Here is a 19095-nt window from a genome sequence, read left to right on the forward strand (position 1 = left end):
CCAAATTCAAATGTTGGAGCCAATATGGTGGTTATGCAACTGGCCAGAACCGCCCATAATTGCCTTGCATAACCACCCACCACCCAGATAGTGGCTTGCACATGCCACCCACTTGCACCATCCATCATCTCCTCAACCAACTGCTAGTCAAATGACGGCTTGACTTGGTCACTTGCTATTTGAGCTAGTTGCCATTAGCAAGCCGCACTACCATATCCTCAAGCCTTGCTCGCCAAGCTGCTAGAGAGTCCCCCTAACAAGCTGCCTCCTTCCATGCAAGGTGCCTCTTTTGATCAGGTGCCCATCAACATGTCTTTGATCAAGGTCTTTTAAGCCAAGTAGGGTGCACCAACCAGCTGACCAAGCGTCTGGTGCATCAGTGTGCCTTCTCCACATTGATGTGTGAGCCTGTGCCATGTCTAGGTGCCCATGGCTTGGGGCTTGTTGCTTGCTTCCCCTGTTCGGTCCAGCTTCACAGCAACGATCCATGGCATTGTGCCTATGACTGATTCCTCTTGGTGCATAGGGCATTGCGCCCCTGTGTTGTGCATAGGCATCATGGTGTGAGTCAACTATTGTTTGGTGCCATCAGACCATGGCATTGTGCCCATGGTTTCTTTAGCTGGCTCACCACATAAGGCTTAGGTGCCCTCGTGCTTGTGCAGGGAGGGGGTACGCAGCACTAGGCCCCATGTCGTTGCGGCCATGGGGTGCACACCACACATGTTGTGGAGCCCATGTGTGCGTGCTCGAGTTGTGTCCGTGTGTCCTAGGCACGCCCTAGACCGTGCCATGGTGCCCCTTTAGTGCGGTCAAGGCTTCCCTTGGTGCTCCCTCCTTTGAGTCACCTACCCCCCCTTAAAGAGCAATACATGTCGTTTTCATTGTTTTTGGAGAAGACATCAATATGCTTGAGGAGACATAATGGAATAATAAATAATTATAAATTAAAATTCCAAAAGTCCCTCAGCCTTCATCTGCACCACCTAATTCAGGTGCGTGCACAATGCCCATCTGGTGCGCACGCGGTGCATGTCTAGTTCACTTGCAGTGCGCGCGCGGTGCGCGTTTGGCCCACTCGTGGTGCGTGCATGGTGCACGTCTGGCTCGCCCGCGGTGCGTGTCTGGCCCGTTAGCGGTGCGCGTCTGGCTCGCTCGCGGTGCGCGTTTGGACCGCTCGCAGTGCACGTCTGGACCGCTTGCGGTGCATGTCTGGCCCGCTCGTAGTGTGGTGTGCATCTGGCTCGCCTGTGGTGCGCGTCTGGCTCGCCCACGGTGCACACGCGGTGCATGTCTGGCTCGCCCGTGGCCTCCTCACTTAGCCCCTGGAGTTTGAACCACCAAACCTCCAGGCTTTCTTTGCTTTTAGCCTAGGCTACCCATGAGGCCTTTTCCTCCATGGTTAAGTCAAGAGGCTAAGGGGTTGACAGTAGTCTTGTATACCTCATGTATACCCCATGTATACTATGTGACTTTTTGCCTCTTTTCTATGAATTCTGTGCTTACTTATAAAAAAAAAATATTAATTTAAAAAAATTTTGAAGTTTTTTTTTTCTATATATTTTCGTGAATCAATGCATATTTTTCCCTTTATTTTTTTTATTGCTTTATAGGGGTGTAACTTAGTTATTAATTTGAATTTTTTATGTCTTAGTTTTTAGTTAAGATTTTTAATTATTTTTTAAGGATGTATGAATTATTTTATGGTTAAAATTTATTTATTTTTAAAACTATTTTACCTTTTTCTATTTATTAAAATTAAAATTTATATGTGATTTTCATTTACCTCATATAATTTTTTAATAAAATATAAAAGAATTGATTTCAATTTCGTGCATGACACGTCTTATTTCACTAGTATATATATAAATATTTAAAACACCTTTTTCAACTTTTAGAAAAGTTATGTTTGGTTCCCGAAAAATAATAATGAAAGAAAAAAAATGCAAAGGAAAATGATTTTTTTATGTTTGGTTGTTCTATGAAAAATATCAAAGAAAATTAATATGATTAAAACTAATTAAAAACTTATGTATTTTTAAATTATTTAATCTTTATATTGATAAGTTAAAATAAATAAAATGAGTTTGAAGTAACAAAAAAAATAATTTATCAACTTTTAATCTATTTTTTTTATTTTCCTCTGCTTTTCCTTTGTATTTTCTTTCCCTTACATTTTCCTTCAAATTTTTTGGGAACCAAACATAGCCAAAGAGAAAGTGTTATTTAATTATAAAGATGAAATATTTCCTAATTTGAAAAATTAATTTTTTTTTTATTTTTATTATAAAAATAATTATTTTAAATAAGAATATTCTCATTTTTTTTATAAAAATAAATTTTAAATCATCACAATATCAAAGAATATTTATATAAAAATTAAAAAATGGGGACAATTATTTTTACAAATCTGGAAATTTTCACCCTTTTTAATTAATTAATTCAAAAAGAAAAAGTATTATATATATAAATTTTATTAAGAAAAGAAAAATAAATTAATATATGGAGAAGTCTGGGTGGTTGCAGACTTGCAGTTAACGGTTCTCTTTAAAAGGCACGGCGGCTGCGAGATATAACATTTTAAAAAACAATTCACTTTTTGAAAAAGAAAAAGAAACGGTGACGGAGTCGTTAGCCAGAGACAACTCCGTTACGCCGAGCGTCACACCTAACGTCCACCCACCCCCATTTACCAAAGTAATCTCCACTAAATATCCTACCCCACCGCCCCCACTTTAACGAACGGCCCAAAATCACCCCCCCCCAAATCCCACCCACAGAACACCACCGTGATCGTACTCGCCATGAAAACGTGTGGGACTTCTCCTCACCGCCTAGCACCCTCCGTCATTAAAGTAGAGCCACGAGACATCTAGATGCCGTGGAGGATAGGATAAAGGACACGTGGCATCACTCTATTCGTTTATCCTAATCGGTTTCGTCACCGACTCGGCAACTGCGACTACAAATAGACGCCCTCTCTTCACAGCCTCTCCATTGTTGATACCCTTTTGAAACTACCAGAAAACTCTCATTGCCATCCTTTGAAGCCTTAGAATCTTTCTTTCAAGGTACCATTCGGTTCTTCTTTGTTTCGTTTTTTATGTTTTGTGTTTTCTGTTTTTTACAATTCATTGAGTACTTCAGAGAAAATTTCTCCTTCCTTTTCCGAAAGAATTTGGATTTCTTTTGATGTTTGTTTGTTTTCTTGTTTTCTTTAAGAGCTTCTTTTTATGTGAAGATTTATGGTGCTATTATTGATTGGTTTTGCGAATTCGTAAGGAAAATTTTCTCCGGTGTAAATCGGTTTTGAAGGTTTTCCTATTTGTTTTTCCCCAGATCGGCTATTGACGCCCTAAGAAATTGTAGGGAATTTGTGATTTGGGCCTTTTTGAATTCTTTGTTCCGATCTGTCACAATATATTGGCACTTTTAAGGGTTTTTACCTTAGATCTGCATAGATCTGTATTTTTTTCCTGATCTTTGTGGTGTTTTAATTGAAACAGATGCAGATCTTTGTTAAAACACTTACCGGAAAGACCATAACCCTAGAGGTTGAGAGCTCCGACACGATCGATAATGTCAAGGCCAAGATCCAAGACAAAGAGGGCATCCCACCGGATCAGCAGAGGCTGATATTCGCCGGGAAACAGCTTGAAGACGGTCGAACACTGGCCGACTACAACATCCAGAAGGAGTCCACCTTGCACTTAGTGCTTCGTCTCCGCGGTGGGATGCAGATATTTGTGAAGACTCTTACAGGAAAGACCATTACTTTGGAAGTCGAAAGCTCCGACACCATCGACAATGTTAAAGCCAAGATCCAGGACAAGGAGGGTATTCCACCGGACCAGCAGAGGCTGATCTTTGCCGGCAAGCAGCTCGAAGATGGGCGAACCCTTGCCGATTACAATATCCAGAAAGAGTCAACTCTTCACTTGGTCCTCCGTCTCCGTGGAGGGATGCAGATTTTTGTGAAAACCCTCACCGGAAAGACCATCACCCTGGAGGTCGAAAGCTCCGACACCATTGACAACGTGAAGGCTAAGATCCAGGACAAGGAGGGCATTCCACCGGACCAGCAGAGGCTGATCTTCGCTGGTAAGCAGCTGGAAGATGGCCGAACCCTCGCTGACTACAACATCCAGAAAGAGTCGACGCTGCACTTGGTGCTCCGTCTCCGTGGAGGAATGCAGATTTTTGTTAAAACTCTAACCGGAAAGACAATTACTCTAGAGGTCGAAAGCTCCGACACCATTGACAACGTGAAAGCTAAGATCCAGGATAAGGAGGGCATTCCACCGGACCAGCAGAGGCTGATTTTCGCGGGGAAGCAGCTGGAAGACGGCCGAACTCTCGCGGATTACAACATTCAGAAAGAGTCAACCCTCCACTTGGTGCTTCGTCTGCGTGGTGGTATGCAAATCTTCGTGAAGACTCTGACTGGGAAGACCATCACGCTGGAGGTGGAGAGTTCCGACACCATTGATAATGTGAAAGCAAAGATTCAGGACAAGGAAGGGATCCCACCGGATCAGCAGAGATTGATCTTCGCTGGGAAGCAGCTGGAAGATGGGAGGACCCTGGCGGACTACAACATCCAGAAGGAGTCCACCCTCCATCTTGTCCTCCGCCTCCGTGGTGGCTTTTAAGTATTTCAATGGTCAGTTGGCCCTACCTATGTGGTTCGTCTGTGGTGTCTGGTGGTTTTGTGGGTCTCAGCCATGGGAAATTGGCTTTTGAAGTTTGGAAAACTATCTAAACTATCTACTAAATAAAGAACGTGTTTTGGATATTGTGTATATGGTTTGAAGATGACTATGTCTTTAAGGTCTCTAATGAGGCCATAACCAGTTTCTTTGCTATTAAATAAAATTGGTGTGCTTCTAATAGTATATACGTGACCTGTTTGCTTTTGGTTTGTCTTTGCTTTGAATTGGGTGACATTGATTTGTGGAGCTCTCTGAATGAATTGGGTGATATTGGTTTGTGAAGCTCCTGCATGTTTTTTTTTTTGAATGAATGAATCCTAGAATCAATATTTTGGTACAGTTCATTGTCTGGATGTTTGTTGGAATTGCTGTGAAATCTCGCATATTTTGATCATGGATTTTTAGTTAATTGCCAGTCTTTTGAGTTCTTTTGACGGTGCATTGCAAAGGAAGTAGACCTTGAATAACATTCCCAGAACCGAGGTCCTTGGATGCCCAACAAACTCGACTTGGGCAGCCTGGGCTTTTGCCTAATTCCAGTGGCAAGGAAGTATTATTATTTATACTTGATAATTTTTTTCGTACCCCCTTCAGTTTAATTTTGGGTTTCAAGTGATCCCCCTTTTCGCCATCCCCTTCTGTCCAGAGTAGGATTTCCCCATTTTTCCTTTACTTCCTCCTAGAGCTCTTAAACCTGTTGCTGAAGAAGATAAAAGTAGAACGAAAGAACAGTTCTAGAATACATTTATGTCTGACGGTAGTGGTGTGAGCAGCGAGCTTAACGAAAGAGAGATCCTGGTGTCTGATCCACAGATTAGTGAGGTTTCCTGGTGTCTGATCCGCTGCTGCTGGACTATCTGCTCCATACCCGTGCATCGACACTTGGTGCCCTGCTTCTCCATTTGGTCACAGTACGGCTTCGGTTGCTGTGCCGGACCCAACTGCAGGTCAAGCGAGATGGCCTTCAAGTACTTCTCGCAGTGGGTGAGCTTCTGTCGCTTGATCTGCTTCTTACACTTCTGTTGCTTTGAATTGTATCCCACTGCCGATGATGGTGGAGTGGGGTGATAAGAACCAGGGCTGCCAAAAGAGCTCCTACATAGAACTACGAGTTTTGCCGTCTTGCCATTGATCTTCTCTTTGGGTGATGGTGTGATTGTGGTGACGGGTACTAATTATGAGAGGCTTTAGGGATTGCATGTGATGAACGTGTAAGTAAGATTGTGAGGGTAGGTTTTGGGCTTGAAAGAAGAAGAATAGGAGGGAGGGTGACGAAGAAGATACGGATGCCTCAACACTACTGGAACTAGGAAACCTCAGTTTTCTTTTAAGTGACCCGTCTATTATGGTTGTGCTATGAAAATACCCTCAATACATATATGGATTCTAATTCCATGGCACTTGTATTATGTGTTAGAAAAATAGGTCTCAAGGAACGGGAGTAACTAAATGGACCAAGCCAACAATTAAAAAATAAAAAATAAAAAATTAAAAAGTAATAATAATAAATAAATAAATAAATAAAAAATATGGGAAGAGAAATATTTGAATTAGGACACTTACTGGGTTGCACCTAAGTGCAATAGTCACCATCTTTAAAGTAGATCCGCCCTTATCTCTAGGATGCAATAGCCAATAGTCACCATCTTGGTGCACACCTTAACGCCCTTCATCGCTTGGATGCAATAGCCAATAGTCAGCATCTTTAAAGTAGTAGCCAATAGTTGCTTTAGGCGCAAGGAATAGTACAATTTGAAAAGAATGTAATAGTAATGCTACAATGAGAAGGATGTAATAGAATTAATTTATTTTGATAGGACGTTCATCACACCCGCAATCTCTTCAAAATGACCTTAGGCATCATAGGCACATGAGATTTCTTATTTCTTCTTAAGCTTATGAGGTTAAGTAAAGTAGTTAGTATATATACCTATTAAAAGTGTCTATTCCTTTCGATTGATATTTTTCTTTATTTTTCACTTTAAAACACACACTCTCCCTTTCTCTCTCTCTCTCTCTCTCACACACACACACACGAGCACACATGCATACACGCGCTTGCACGCGTGCGCACACACGCGTGCGCACACACATACACACACTCTATCATCATGTTTCTCATTATTCTTTATTTTATCAACAACCAAATAAAACATTAAACCTTAAGAGTACACACACACAAATGCACGCACGCGTGCACACATACACACTTTACCAACATTATGTTTCCCATTATTTCTTCCTTTATCAACAACCAAATAGAAGGCTAAATCTTAGAGTTCAATTACTTGGATTCTCCATGATTTTTTTGCTTACAATTATATATCATCATTGTCTTCATGTCCAAAATGAATGAATGGGAAAATAGTCGCTTTCTTGATCTCTTCCTTAGATAGTGCTATGGATCCTTAGTGAATCACCTAGACAAACATGTAGTTACTCAAGGTAACAATAATTTATTAAAGAGACTTGGCTACAAAGCCAAAACCTAATTTAATAACAAGAAATATTTGTTTAATTATGAGATAATTTCAACCTTAACATTAATTTCAATTTAATTATCATTGGATGCAAAAAAAAAAAAATGGAAAATTCAACATTATAGTAAAATGAATACTCTTTTGGAATTTTTTTTAATTAATTTGTAATATGGCATGATAAATTGTTATAGAGAGAGTAATTCAAATAAATTAGATATGCTTGTTTAATCTTATTTTAGAAAACTCTCTTTTTAAGTTTTAATGATGTATAACTCTTCTATTAAATTTTAACTTTTTATTGTTAAAAGAGACTCGTAACGAAGTGGTCTATATACGTATTTCTAGATAATATAAACTAATTTTTAAAACTAATAAAAAATTGATATTATTGTAAAATTATAAAGTGAAAGGAGAAGAAAACAAATAGATTTTCATTAGAGGTATCTCTCTTTTATAGAGAGTTACAAAGAGATATACATCAATATGGATGATCATCCACAAGTTCCCATAATCCGATAAATTCACATATTTTCTAACACTCCCCCTTGGATGATCATAAGAATATGGTAACTGCCTCATTAAAAACCTTACCAATAAAACTCAGTAAGGCAAAACTTGGACGAAGGAAAAAAGAGTGCAATATATCCATATTAACATTCTCCCCCTCATGTAAACATGATTATGATTTCTTCAACATTTCAAATGGTAAATCTCTCAATCTTCTCATTCCAATGTTATATCTTAACTTTTTCAATGTGGTCGAAGGTAACGCCTTTGCGAATAGATCTGCTAGATTATTGCATGATTGAATTTGTTGAACATCAATCTCACATTTCTTTTGGAGCTCATGAGTATAGAAGAATTTAGGGGAGATATGCTTAGTTCTGTCACCTTTTATGAATCCTTCTTTAATTTGTGCAATACAAGCAACATTATCTTCATATAACACAGTTGCATTGCCTCTTATGGAAGGTAGTCCATATGTTTCTTGTATATGTTGGATCATTGACCTTGGCCATATACATTCACGACTTGCTTTATGCATTACAAGAATTTATGAATGATTTGAAGATGTGACTACCATTGTTTGCTTGACTGATCTCCAAGATATTGTCATTTCACCATAAGTAAAGACATATCCTGTTTGAGATTGAGCTTTATGAGAATTTGAAATATATTCTGCATCTGCATACCCAATCAATTGTGATTTTGATTCTTTTGAATAATATAAACCCATGTCACTTATTCCACGAAGGTATTGCAATATATGTTTAATCCCATTCCAATGCCTTTTAGTTGGGGTAGAACTGTATCTTGCTAGTAAGTTGATAGAGAATGCTATGTCTGGTCTAGTATAATTTGCAAGATACATTAGTGCACCGATTGCATTGAGATATGGTACTTCTGGACCAAACAATTCTTTATTTTCTTCTTTAGGATGAAATGGGTCTTTGTTCACTTCAAGTGAACGAACAACCATAGGGGAATTGACTGGATGTGATTTGTCCATATAAAATCATTTTAATACTTTCTCTAAATGTGTTGATTGATGAACTAATATGCCATTTGAACAATGCTTGATTTGTAGGCCGAGGTAATATCTTGTTTTCCCAAGTCTTTCATTTCAAATTCCTTCTTTAAATAATTGGTTGCTTTTGTGAGCTTTTCAAGAGTTCCTATAAGGTTTAAATCATTCACATACACTGCAATTATTGTAAGCCCAAATTTTGATTTCTTGATAAAAACACATGGGCAAATTGAATTATTCACATATCATTTTTTTTAATAAATACTCACTCAAACGATTATACCACATACATCCGAATTGCTTTAATTCGTACAAAGATCTTTGCAGTTTGATTAAGTACATGTTTCGAGGTTTTGGATTAGTTGTTTCAGGCAATTTGAATCCTTCAAGGATTTTCATATATATGTCAGTATTTATAGACCCATATAAATAGGCTGTAATAACATCCATAAGACATATATCTAGTTCTTCATAGACGGTTAAACTTATCAAGTATCGAAGTGTGATTGCATCCATTATAGGGGAATAAGTTTCCTCATAGTCTATACCAGGTCTTTGAGAGAAACCTTGAGCAACAAGTCGTGTTTTATATCTTATGATTTCATCATTCTCATTTCGTTTTTTTCACAATGACCCATTTATATCCAACAGACTTTATGTTTCCAGGTGTTTGAACTACATGTCCAAATACCTCTTGTTTTGTTAACGAGTTTAGCTCTATTTGGATTGCTTCTTTCTATTTTGGCCAATCATTCATTTTTTGACATTCATTCATAGTTTATGGTTCTTGATATTCATCATTTCTCAAGATGTCCATAGCCACTTGGAATGTAAATATATTATCTATGATAATATCGCTACAATCCTTTGTTTCTCCTGTGTGATTCATTGAGATCTCTTCAGTTCTAGACACCGATATTTGATCAATTTGTGTCTCTTCAAGAGCTAACTGTTTGTCAAGTTGGGTTTCATCATTTGACCCTTTCATATTTGGGAACTCTTTAGGAGTACTAAGTTTTTCATATGTTGTTCATCTTTTTTCTAGGAATTAAATCTTTTGAGCCAATAGGTCTACCACGCTTCAGGCGTGTCTTAGATTCATTTGCTATGACATTCTCCAATTGTCCTTTAGGGACACCAATATGTGCTGGGGCATTCATAGTTGGCACATGTGACTTTGTTACTTTCTTTATATTTGTGAAAACATCAGATAATTGATTTGCAAGTCCTTGCAAATGAACAATCCTTTGAATTTCTAACTCACATTGTCTTGTGCAAGGATCAAGATGAGACAAGGAGGGTACCTACCATGTAATGTCTCGACATTCTTTTGACTTGTCTCCCTTTAATGGTTGGAAAACATTTTCATCAAAATGACAATATGCAAAGTGGGTAGTAAAAACATCACTTGTGACTGGTTCAAGATAACGGATAATAGAGGGGGAATTAAAACCAACATATATACCAAATCGACATTGAAGTGGAGCTATGGGAACATAGACAACACAACCAAAAATACGAAAGTGTGAAACATTTGGTTGGGAGCCTAAAACAAGTTGTAAATGTGAGCAATCATGATTAGTTGTATGGCAAATTCGAATTAAAGTGGCAACATGAAGAATAGCATGCCCCCAAGCAGACAAGGGCAATTTTGTTCTCAAGAGTAATGGTCTTGCAATCAATTGTAAACGCTTAATTAGAGATTCAGCTAATCCATTCTGAGTATGGGTATGAGCAACAAGATATTCAACATAAATACCAACCGACATACAATAATCAAGAAATGTTTGAGAGAAAAATTCACCAGCATTATCAAGACGAATTGTCTTAATAGGATGATCAAGGTATTGTGTCTTGAGTCGAATTATTTGAGTAAGTAACTTGGCAAAGGCAATATTTCTAGTTGAAAGAAGACAAACATGAGACTAATGAGTTGATGCATAAATTAAAACCATAAAATAACGAAAAGGTCCACTAGGTGGATGAATAGGTCCACAAATATCACCTTGAATGTGTTCTAGAAAGGCTGGTGATTCATATTCAACCTTGGTGAATGTTGGTTTAATAATTAATTTGCCTTGTCAGCAAGCAACACAATTGTAATCATTGGGCATCAGAATCTTCCGGTTCTTCAAGGGATGCCCTAAAGAATTGTTGATGATACAACACATTATGGATAATCCTGGATGACCAAGATGTTCATGCCATATCATAAAAGTTTTTAAGTCACATAACTTTTGATTCATGACAGCATATGTGTAGACCCTCAATTTTGTCCTCCTAGCACATGCTCTATTAAGTATTTGTTCGGTACTTTATGTCAATTCCCTGGTGGCCCATTACTACTCATGTAGTCTATCTTTTCTAAGCCACCTTAAGGACTTTGTTTGAGAGATTTATCTAACCCTGTTGTGACTCTTGGCAGCCCTAATTTAGACTTAGGCCCACTTAGGCACCTTAAACCCATTTAAATACACTTGGCCCATTAGGCATTACCCTAGGTCCATTTAGATGCACTTGACACCTTCTAGCTTGCACACATTCACCCTAGGTTACTTAGACAATCTTTCAGAATATGTCACTTGGACACTTCTTTTGGCATAGCCCACTTAGGCGTGTTCTTGATTTTGGTTACTTCATTTTCCGAGATAGGATGAGTATTGGCTTGACTATTTATTGCATGAAATGAATTTTTATTTTTTATTTTTGAGGGTTTGAGTTTGACATTTAAATTATTATAATCCGTTGCATTACTTTAATTTCTTGATTTTTTCTAATTGCATACGTCTGATATTTATTTTTATACCCTTATCAATTTATTTGTTTATTTACTCACTTACTCACTTATTCATTTATTCTTTAATTCCATGAATTGACATTTTGGATTTTTGTGGCTATGTGATTTGATTTTCTATTTGATTTTATTCTATTTCTAATTACATGATTTCTTATTTTAACTTTATTTTTAATTTTGCATGAGATTTGGAGCCATCAAGGAGAGGAGATCACGGCCAAACAGGGAAACTTGGAAGGAATCCAGGCTGCATATAGAAAGTGGGCAGATCACGGCTTTTAGAAGGAATACGGGCTGCATATGATTTGGTTGAAGAAAGAATCCGGGCTGCATATAGAAAGTGGGTAGATCACGACTGAGGTACATCCAGGAGCATATGGAAAGAAGATTAAAGGGGATTTGATCACTTACCAAACAAGATACAGCTGCATCCTTGGGGAAATCTCCAAGTGAGCCACACATAATGGACTTCCCATATCCACGCGCACGTAGGAAAAAATGGAAATAAGATATTCCATAAGGAGTGGATTGCCTTATAAATAAAAGAGAGAATCCAAGCATAAATGATTTTTTTTTTTCGGAGGGGAAGAGACAAAAAGAATTTTCACACGGAGACTTTTCTTTTGGAGGACAGAGAGCAATTCTTTTAAGAGGACGCGTGAAGAACTACGCTTTCAAATTTATCTTGGATTTCGTTTTGATTCATCCTTTTAGACTTGAGTGTTTTAATGATTTTAGTTCTTTGGTTTAATTAATCCTATATAATAAATTTCTTGTTTTAATTTCGATCTAGTTTTAATTTATTTTTCTTTTTTAGTTTGGACATGTTTGTGGTTTTAATTCTTTAGTTTAATTTATCCCATTAGATAAAGTTCCATTTTTTTTTATTCCAATTCGATTTAGTTTTAATTTATCTTTTATGTTTAGATGTGTTTGTAGTTTTCTTTAATTTAATTGTTTCTATTATAAAAGTCCTTATTTTTAATTTTGATTTTAATATATGTTTTATGTTTATATGTGTTTGTGATATTAATTCATTAGTTTAATTGTTCATATTAGAAAAGTTCTTATTTTTAATTTTAATTTAGTTCAATTTTAATCTATCCTATATGTTTGTGATTTTAATTCGTTAGTTTAATTATTCCTATTAGAAAAGTTCTTATTTTTAATTTCAATTTAGTTCGATTTTAATCTATCCTATATATTTTTGTGATTTTAATTTGTTAGTTTAATTATTCATATTAGAAAAGTTCTTATTTTTAATTTCAATTTAGTTCAATTTTAATATATCCTATATGTTTAGATGTGTTTGAGATGTTAATTTATTAGTTTAAGTATTCTTGATAGATAAAGTTCATATTTTTAAAATCCCAAATTAGTTTAATTTTAATTTAGCTATCAGTTTAAATATGTTTGTGATTTTAATTCCTTAGTTTAAGTAATTTGCAAGATAAAGTTTATTTGTTTAATTCCGGATTAATTTAGTTTTAGTTTATAATTTAATTTGAATGCGTTAATGATTTTAATTCCTTAGTTTAAATAAGTTGTGAGATAAAGTTTACTTTTTTTAATTTCAGATTAACTTAGTTTTAGTTTATGATTTAACTTGAATGTGTTAGTGATTCTAATTAGTTTGATTTTAATTTGTTTTTAGTTTAAATGATCATGCTAAATAAAGTTTGTGTTTTTAATTCTAATTATTTTAATTTTAATTCGTTTTTAACTTAAAGGCATTCGTGGATTTTAATTCTTTAGTTTAAATGATTGCATCAAATAAAGTTTGAGTTTTTAATATTCCAATAATTTTATTAAGTAGAATTTAATTTCAATTTAGTTTGATTTTAATTTATTTTATAATCTGAATGCGTTCATGATTTTAATTTAATTGTTTGATTAACCCTCTTAGACAAATTCTATATTTTTAATTTCGATCTTAGTCTAATTTTATTTTGTTAATTTATTTATTTGCTTTAGTTTAAATATATTTGTGATTTCAATTTGATAGTTTAGCTAATCTTATTAGATGATGATGATGTCCTTACTTTAATCTAATATTAATTATTTTTAGTATTGAATGTGTTTGTGTGTTTTTTATTTCATTAATTTGAATTTAATCCGTTTATATCCAATTTTGTAGTTGATTATAATTTTGTTTAATTAATTAAGTCAATCACGCGTAATTATTTTCATGTTTTAAGTATGGTAATTTTGGCTTTGATCTATTGACATTTAGTACGAGCTTTAGGAATTTTAGATAATCAATCCAGTTAATTGCATGTCATTGTTTTCATACCTTCAAGATTGTTGAACTTTGGTCTTTGATTCATCATATTTTGTTAAAATGTTAATTTACCTTAATTGATTCCATATTATTATCTCCATATGCTAAGTTTGTTGGCTTTAATCTTTGATTGGTTATTTTTATTTTAATTCATGTGTCTCTTGAAATCTAAATGTTAGTCTTGGGTAATATTTTGTTAGTTTGTTTGATTAGGAAGTCATAAATTTGATGTCTTAGTGATTGTTAGTTAAATTCTTATTTTTTGGAGGTCACTGGAAACTCATGAAGGTTGATCTTACCCCTCACCACTTTAATTGACTTGATTTTCTAAATCTTTATTTTGTGATTTTCATTTTCTTTTGTTTTGATTGGTATTTTGTTTTCTATGTTTTATTATTTTAAAAATTAATTCATTTTATTTTAAAATCAAAACTTTTTTCTCCGAAGACCCCTTTAAAAAATTCTATTTTTTTAAAAAAAAATCATTTAGAGTTCTTGGAATCAGAATCTCATTTTCTTAAAATAATATGCAACCATTTTTTTTTATCAGTTTGCATCTTTCTTGGTTTTTAACAAAAATTTTGGTTTTAAATCAAACACAAATCCAAGCTTGTGGTCCCACATAAATGAGATAATTCCAGGTTAGATTTGTGTATATCAATTGGGGAATTGGTGAAACCCCCACATGAAAAAAAATCTTTTTTAAAAATTCTTTCTTTACTACCACATTTGCTGCTTATTGAAATCGTGTTTATTTTTTTTTAAGCATTCTATACAAGACATGTGTGATGATTGGTAATTTAGTGTACTTCGATCATTTTTTATTTATTAATTAGATGTGCATGTTAGGATTTTTTTTGCTTTATTATTTATTATCTAACCTTTCCCTATCATACGGAGGCATGTTATGAGTTATATATATGTTATCTAGGTACGTTCCCTAATACCCACTTTCTAAACCCTGTGAATATGATTGTCATTGCGTACTTTGCCCATGCTTGCTATCCTGTTTGATTGCCTTGATATATATTTGATGCTTGTTTGATTATCTTTCACAAAAACACATGTTGTGATATATTTCTGTACTAACTTTTATGTTTCATGATAGCGCTTGAGAAGCCATTTAGGTACGCACTTTGATTATCTCTTATGATTAGGCTTTCTTATTTGACATGCTATTTTTTGAAATCACCTAGCCTATCTAGGTATTCATGATCAACCATTTAATTGTCACGTTTCCCTCAACTTAGTAAGTAGAGACCTCTTTAGGCTACCTCCTAGAGGTACCTTCCCAGTAAGTAACCTGATCCCCGGACCTAGACTCCGGTTTTGTCAAAGACATGATTTTTTCCAAAAATTATGGAGTCACATTTTAGGGTTTTTCTTTTTTGTTTTATTTTCCCTTTAAAATAAAAATAAAATAAGTGGCGACTCCAACTTTTTCCAAAATTAATTTTTTACAAATAGAAAAGCAAGTCTCGCCGATCGAGTGGGGGCGCACGTTAAAAATGCGGGTCCACAAATTATTTTGTTACAAAACCAAGAAAAATGCAAACCGATAAAAAAAAAATGGTTGCATGTTATTTTAAGAAAATGAGATTCTGATTCCAAGAACTCTAAATGAATTTTTTAAAAAAATAGAATTTTTTAAAGGGGTCTTTAGAGAAAAAAGTTTCGATTTTAAAATAAAAGGAATTAATTTTTAAAATAATAAAACATAGAAAACAAAATACCAATCAAAACAAAAGAAAACGAAAATCACAAAATAAAGATTTAGAAAATCATGTCAATTAAAGTGGTGAGGGGTAAGACCAACCTTCATGAGTTTCCATGACCTTCAAAAATAAGAATTTAACTAACAATCACTAAGGCATCAAATTTATGACTTCCTAATCAAACAAACTAACAAAATATTACCCAAGACTAATATTTAGATTTCAAGAGGCACATGAATTAAAATAAAAATACCAATAAAAGATTAAAGCCAACAAACTTAGCATATGGAGATAATAATATGGAATCAATTAAGGTAAATTAGCATTTTAACAAAATATGATGAATCAAAGACCAAAGTTAAACAATCTTGAAGGTATGAAAAAAATGACATGCAATTAACTGGATTGATTATCTAAAATTTCTAAAGCTCATACTAAATGTCAATAGATCAAAGCCAGAATTACCATACTTAAAACATGAAAATAATTACGCGTGATTGACTTAATTAATTAAACAAAATTATAATCAACTGCAAAATTGGATATAAACGGATTAAATTCAAAGTTAATGAAATAAAAAACACACAAACACATTCAATACTAAAAATAATTAATACTAGATTAAATTAAGGGCATCATCATCATCTAATAAGATTGGTTAAACTATCAAATTGAAATCACAAATATATTTAAACTAAAGCAAATAAATAAATTAACAAAATAAAATTAGACTAAGATCGAAATTAAAAATATAGAATTTGTCTAAGAGGGTTAATCAAACAATTGAATTAAAATTATGAACGCATTCAGATTATAAAATAAATTAAAATCAAACTAAATTGAAATTAAATTCTACTTAATAAAATTATTGGAATATTAAAAACTCAAACTTTATTTGATGCAATCATTTAAACTAAAGAATTAAAATCCACGAATTTCTTTAAGTTAAAAACGAATTAAAATAAAAATAATTGGAATTAAAAATACAAACTTTATTTAGCGTGATCATTTAAACTAAAAACGAATTAAAATCAAACTAATTAGGATCACTAACACATTCAAATTAAATCATAAACTAAAACTAAGTTAATCCGAAATTAAAAAAAGTAAACTTTATCTCACAACTTATTTAAACTAAGGAATTAAAATCATTAATGCATTCAAATTAAATTATAAACTAAAACTAAATTAATCCGGAATTAAACAAATAAACTTTATCTTGCAGATTACTTAAACTAAGGAATTAAAATTACAAACATATTTAAACTGATAGCTAAATTAAAATTAAACTAATTTGGGATTTTAAAAATATGAACTTTATTTATCAAGAATACTTAAACTAATGAATTAACATCTTAATCACATCTAAACATATAGGATATATTAAAATTGAAATTAAAAATAAGAACTTTTCTAATATGAATAATTAAACTAACGAATTAAAATCAAAAAAACATATAGGATAGATTAAAATCGAACTAAATTGAAATTAAAAATAAGAACATTTCTAATAGGAATAATTAAACTAACGAATTAAAATCACAAACATATAGGATAGATTAAAATTGAATTAAATTGAAATTAAAAATAAGAACTTTTCTAATATGAACAATTAAACTAACGAATTAAAACGACAAACACTAAACATAAAAGGTAGATTAATAGTAAACTAAATCAAAATTAAAAACAAAACTTTTCTAATAGAAATAATTAAACTAACAAATTAATATCACAAACACATCTAAACATAACAAATATATTAAAATCAAAATTAAAAATAAAGACTTTTATAATAGAAACAATTAAATTAAAGAAAACTACAAACACATATAAACATAAAAGATAAATTAAAACTAAATCGAATTGGAATAAAAAAAAAAAGGGAACTTTATCTAATGGGATAAATTAAACTAAAGAATTAAAACCACAAACACATCCAAACTAAAAAAGAAAAATAAATTAAAACTAGATCGAAATTAAAACAAGAAATTTATTATATAGGATTAATTAAACCAAAGAACTAAAATCATTAAAACACTCAAGACTAAAAGGATGAATCAAAACGAAATCCAAGATAAATTTGAAAGCATACACTCACCTATAAACCGTTATTTGTGGAGATTTTGTGGGCTGCTCCTCTCTTTTTATGGTTATGTGTCGACTCCTCAAAGTTCTTCACACGTCCTCTTAAAAGAATTGCTCTTGTGTCCTCTCTGCCCTCCGAAAGAAAAGTCTCCGTGTGAAAATTCTTTATGTCTCTTCCCCTCCGAAAAAAAAAATCCCTTATGCTTGGATTCTCTCCTTTATTTATAAGGCAACCCACTCCTTATGGAATATCTTATTTCCATTTTTTCCTACGTGCGCGTGGATATGGGAAGTCCATTATGTGTGGCTCACTTGGAGATTTCCCCAAGGATGCAGTTGTATCTTGTTTGGTAAGTGATCAAATCTCCTTTAATCTTCTTTCCATATGCTCCCGGATGTGCCTCAGCCGTGATCTACCCACTTTCTATATGTAGCCCAGATTCTTTCTTCAAGCAAATCATATGCAGCCCGGATTCCTTCTTAAAGTCGTGATCTGCCCACTTTCTATATGCATCCCAGATTCCTTCTTAAAGCAAATCATATGCAGCTCGGATTCGTTCTTAAAGTCGTGATCTGCCCACTTTCTATATGCAGCCCGGATTCCTTCCAAGTTTCCCTATTTGGCCGTGATCTCCTCTCCTTGATGGCTCCAAGTCTCATGCAAAATTAAAAATAAAGTTGAAATAAGAAATCATGTAATTAGAAATAGAATAAAATCAAATAGAAAATCAAATCACATAGCCACAAAAATCCAAAATGTCAATTCATGGAATTAAAGAATAAATGAATAAGTGAGTAAATAAACAAATAAATTGATAAGGGTATTAAAATAAATATCAGACGTATGCAATTATAAAAAATCAAGAAATTAAAGTAATGCAATGGATTATAATAATTTAAATATCAAACTCAAACCCTCAAAAATAAAAAATAAAAATTCATTTCATGCAAAAAATAGTCAAGCCAATACTCATCCTATCTTGGAAAAGGAAGTAACCAAAATCAAGAACACGCCTAAGTGGGCTATGCCAAAAGAAATGTCCAAGTGACATATTTTGAAAGATTGTCTAAGTAACCTAGGGTGAATGTGTGCAATCTAGAAGGTGCCAAGTGCATCTAAATGGACCTAAGGTGATGCCTAATGGACCAAGTGTATCTAAATGGGTCTAAGGTGCTTAAGTGGGCCTAAGTCTAAATTAGGGCTGCCAAGAGTCACAATGGGGTTAGATAAATCTCTCAAACAAAGTCCTTAAGGTGGCTTAGAAAAGATAGACTACATGAGTAGTAATGGGCCACTAGGGAATTGCCATAAAGTACCGAACAAATACTTAATAGAGCATGTGCTAGGAGGACAAAATTGATGATCTACAATATGATTCAATGGGTCTAATAATTGTTTAATATAACCCACAAGAATAAGAAGGAAGCTTTTACAAGTTGTGTTTTTCCTTGTAAATAATTGAAGTAATGAGAAGGTATTCATTACTATCATCATTCATA

General features: G+C 33.7%; 1 protein-coding gene across 1 annotated transcript; it reads left to right on the forward strand.

Moving 5' to 3' along the window:
* Window positions 1-2850: 2850 nt before the first annotated feature.
* Window positions 2851-4895, forward strand: LOC100267431 (polyubiquitin). The gene is made up of 2 exons (XM_010646105.3): window positions 2851-3071; window positions 3507-4895. Exon 2 carries the CDS (start codon window positions 3507-3509, stop codon window positions 4650-4652), a length of 1146 nt encoding a protein of 381 aa, XP_010644407.1. The 5' UTR covers window positions 2851-3071; the 3' UTR covers window positions 4653-4895.
* The last annotated feature ends 14200 nt before the right edge of the window (window positions 4896-19095 follow it).

Source organism: Vitis vinifera, chromosome 19, assembly GCF_030704535.1.
Source record: "Vitis vinifera cultivar Pinot Noir 40024 chromosome 19, ASM3070453v1".
NCBI classification, from domain to species: domain Eukaryota; kingdom Viridiplantae; phylum Streptophyta; class Magnoliopsida; order Vitales; family Vitaceae; genus Vitis; species Vitis vinifera.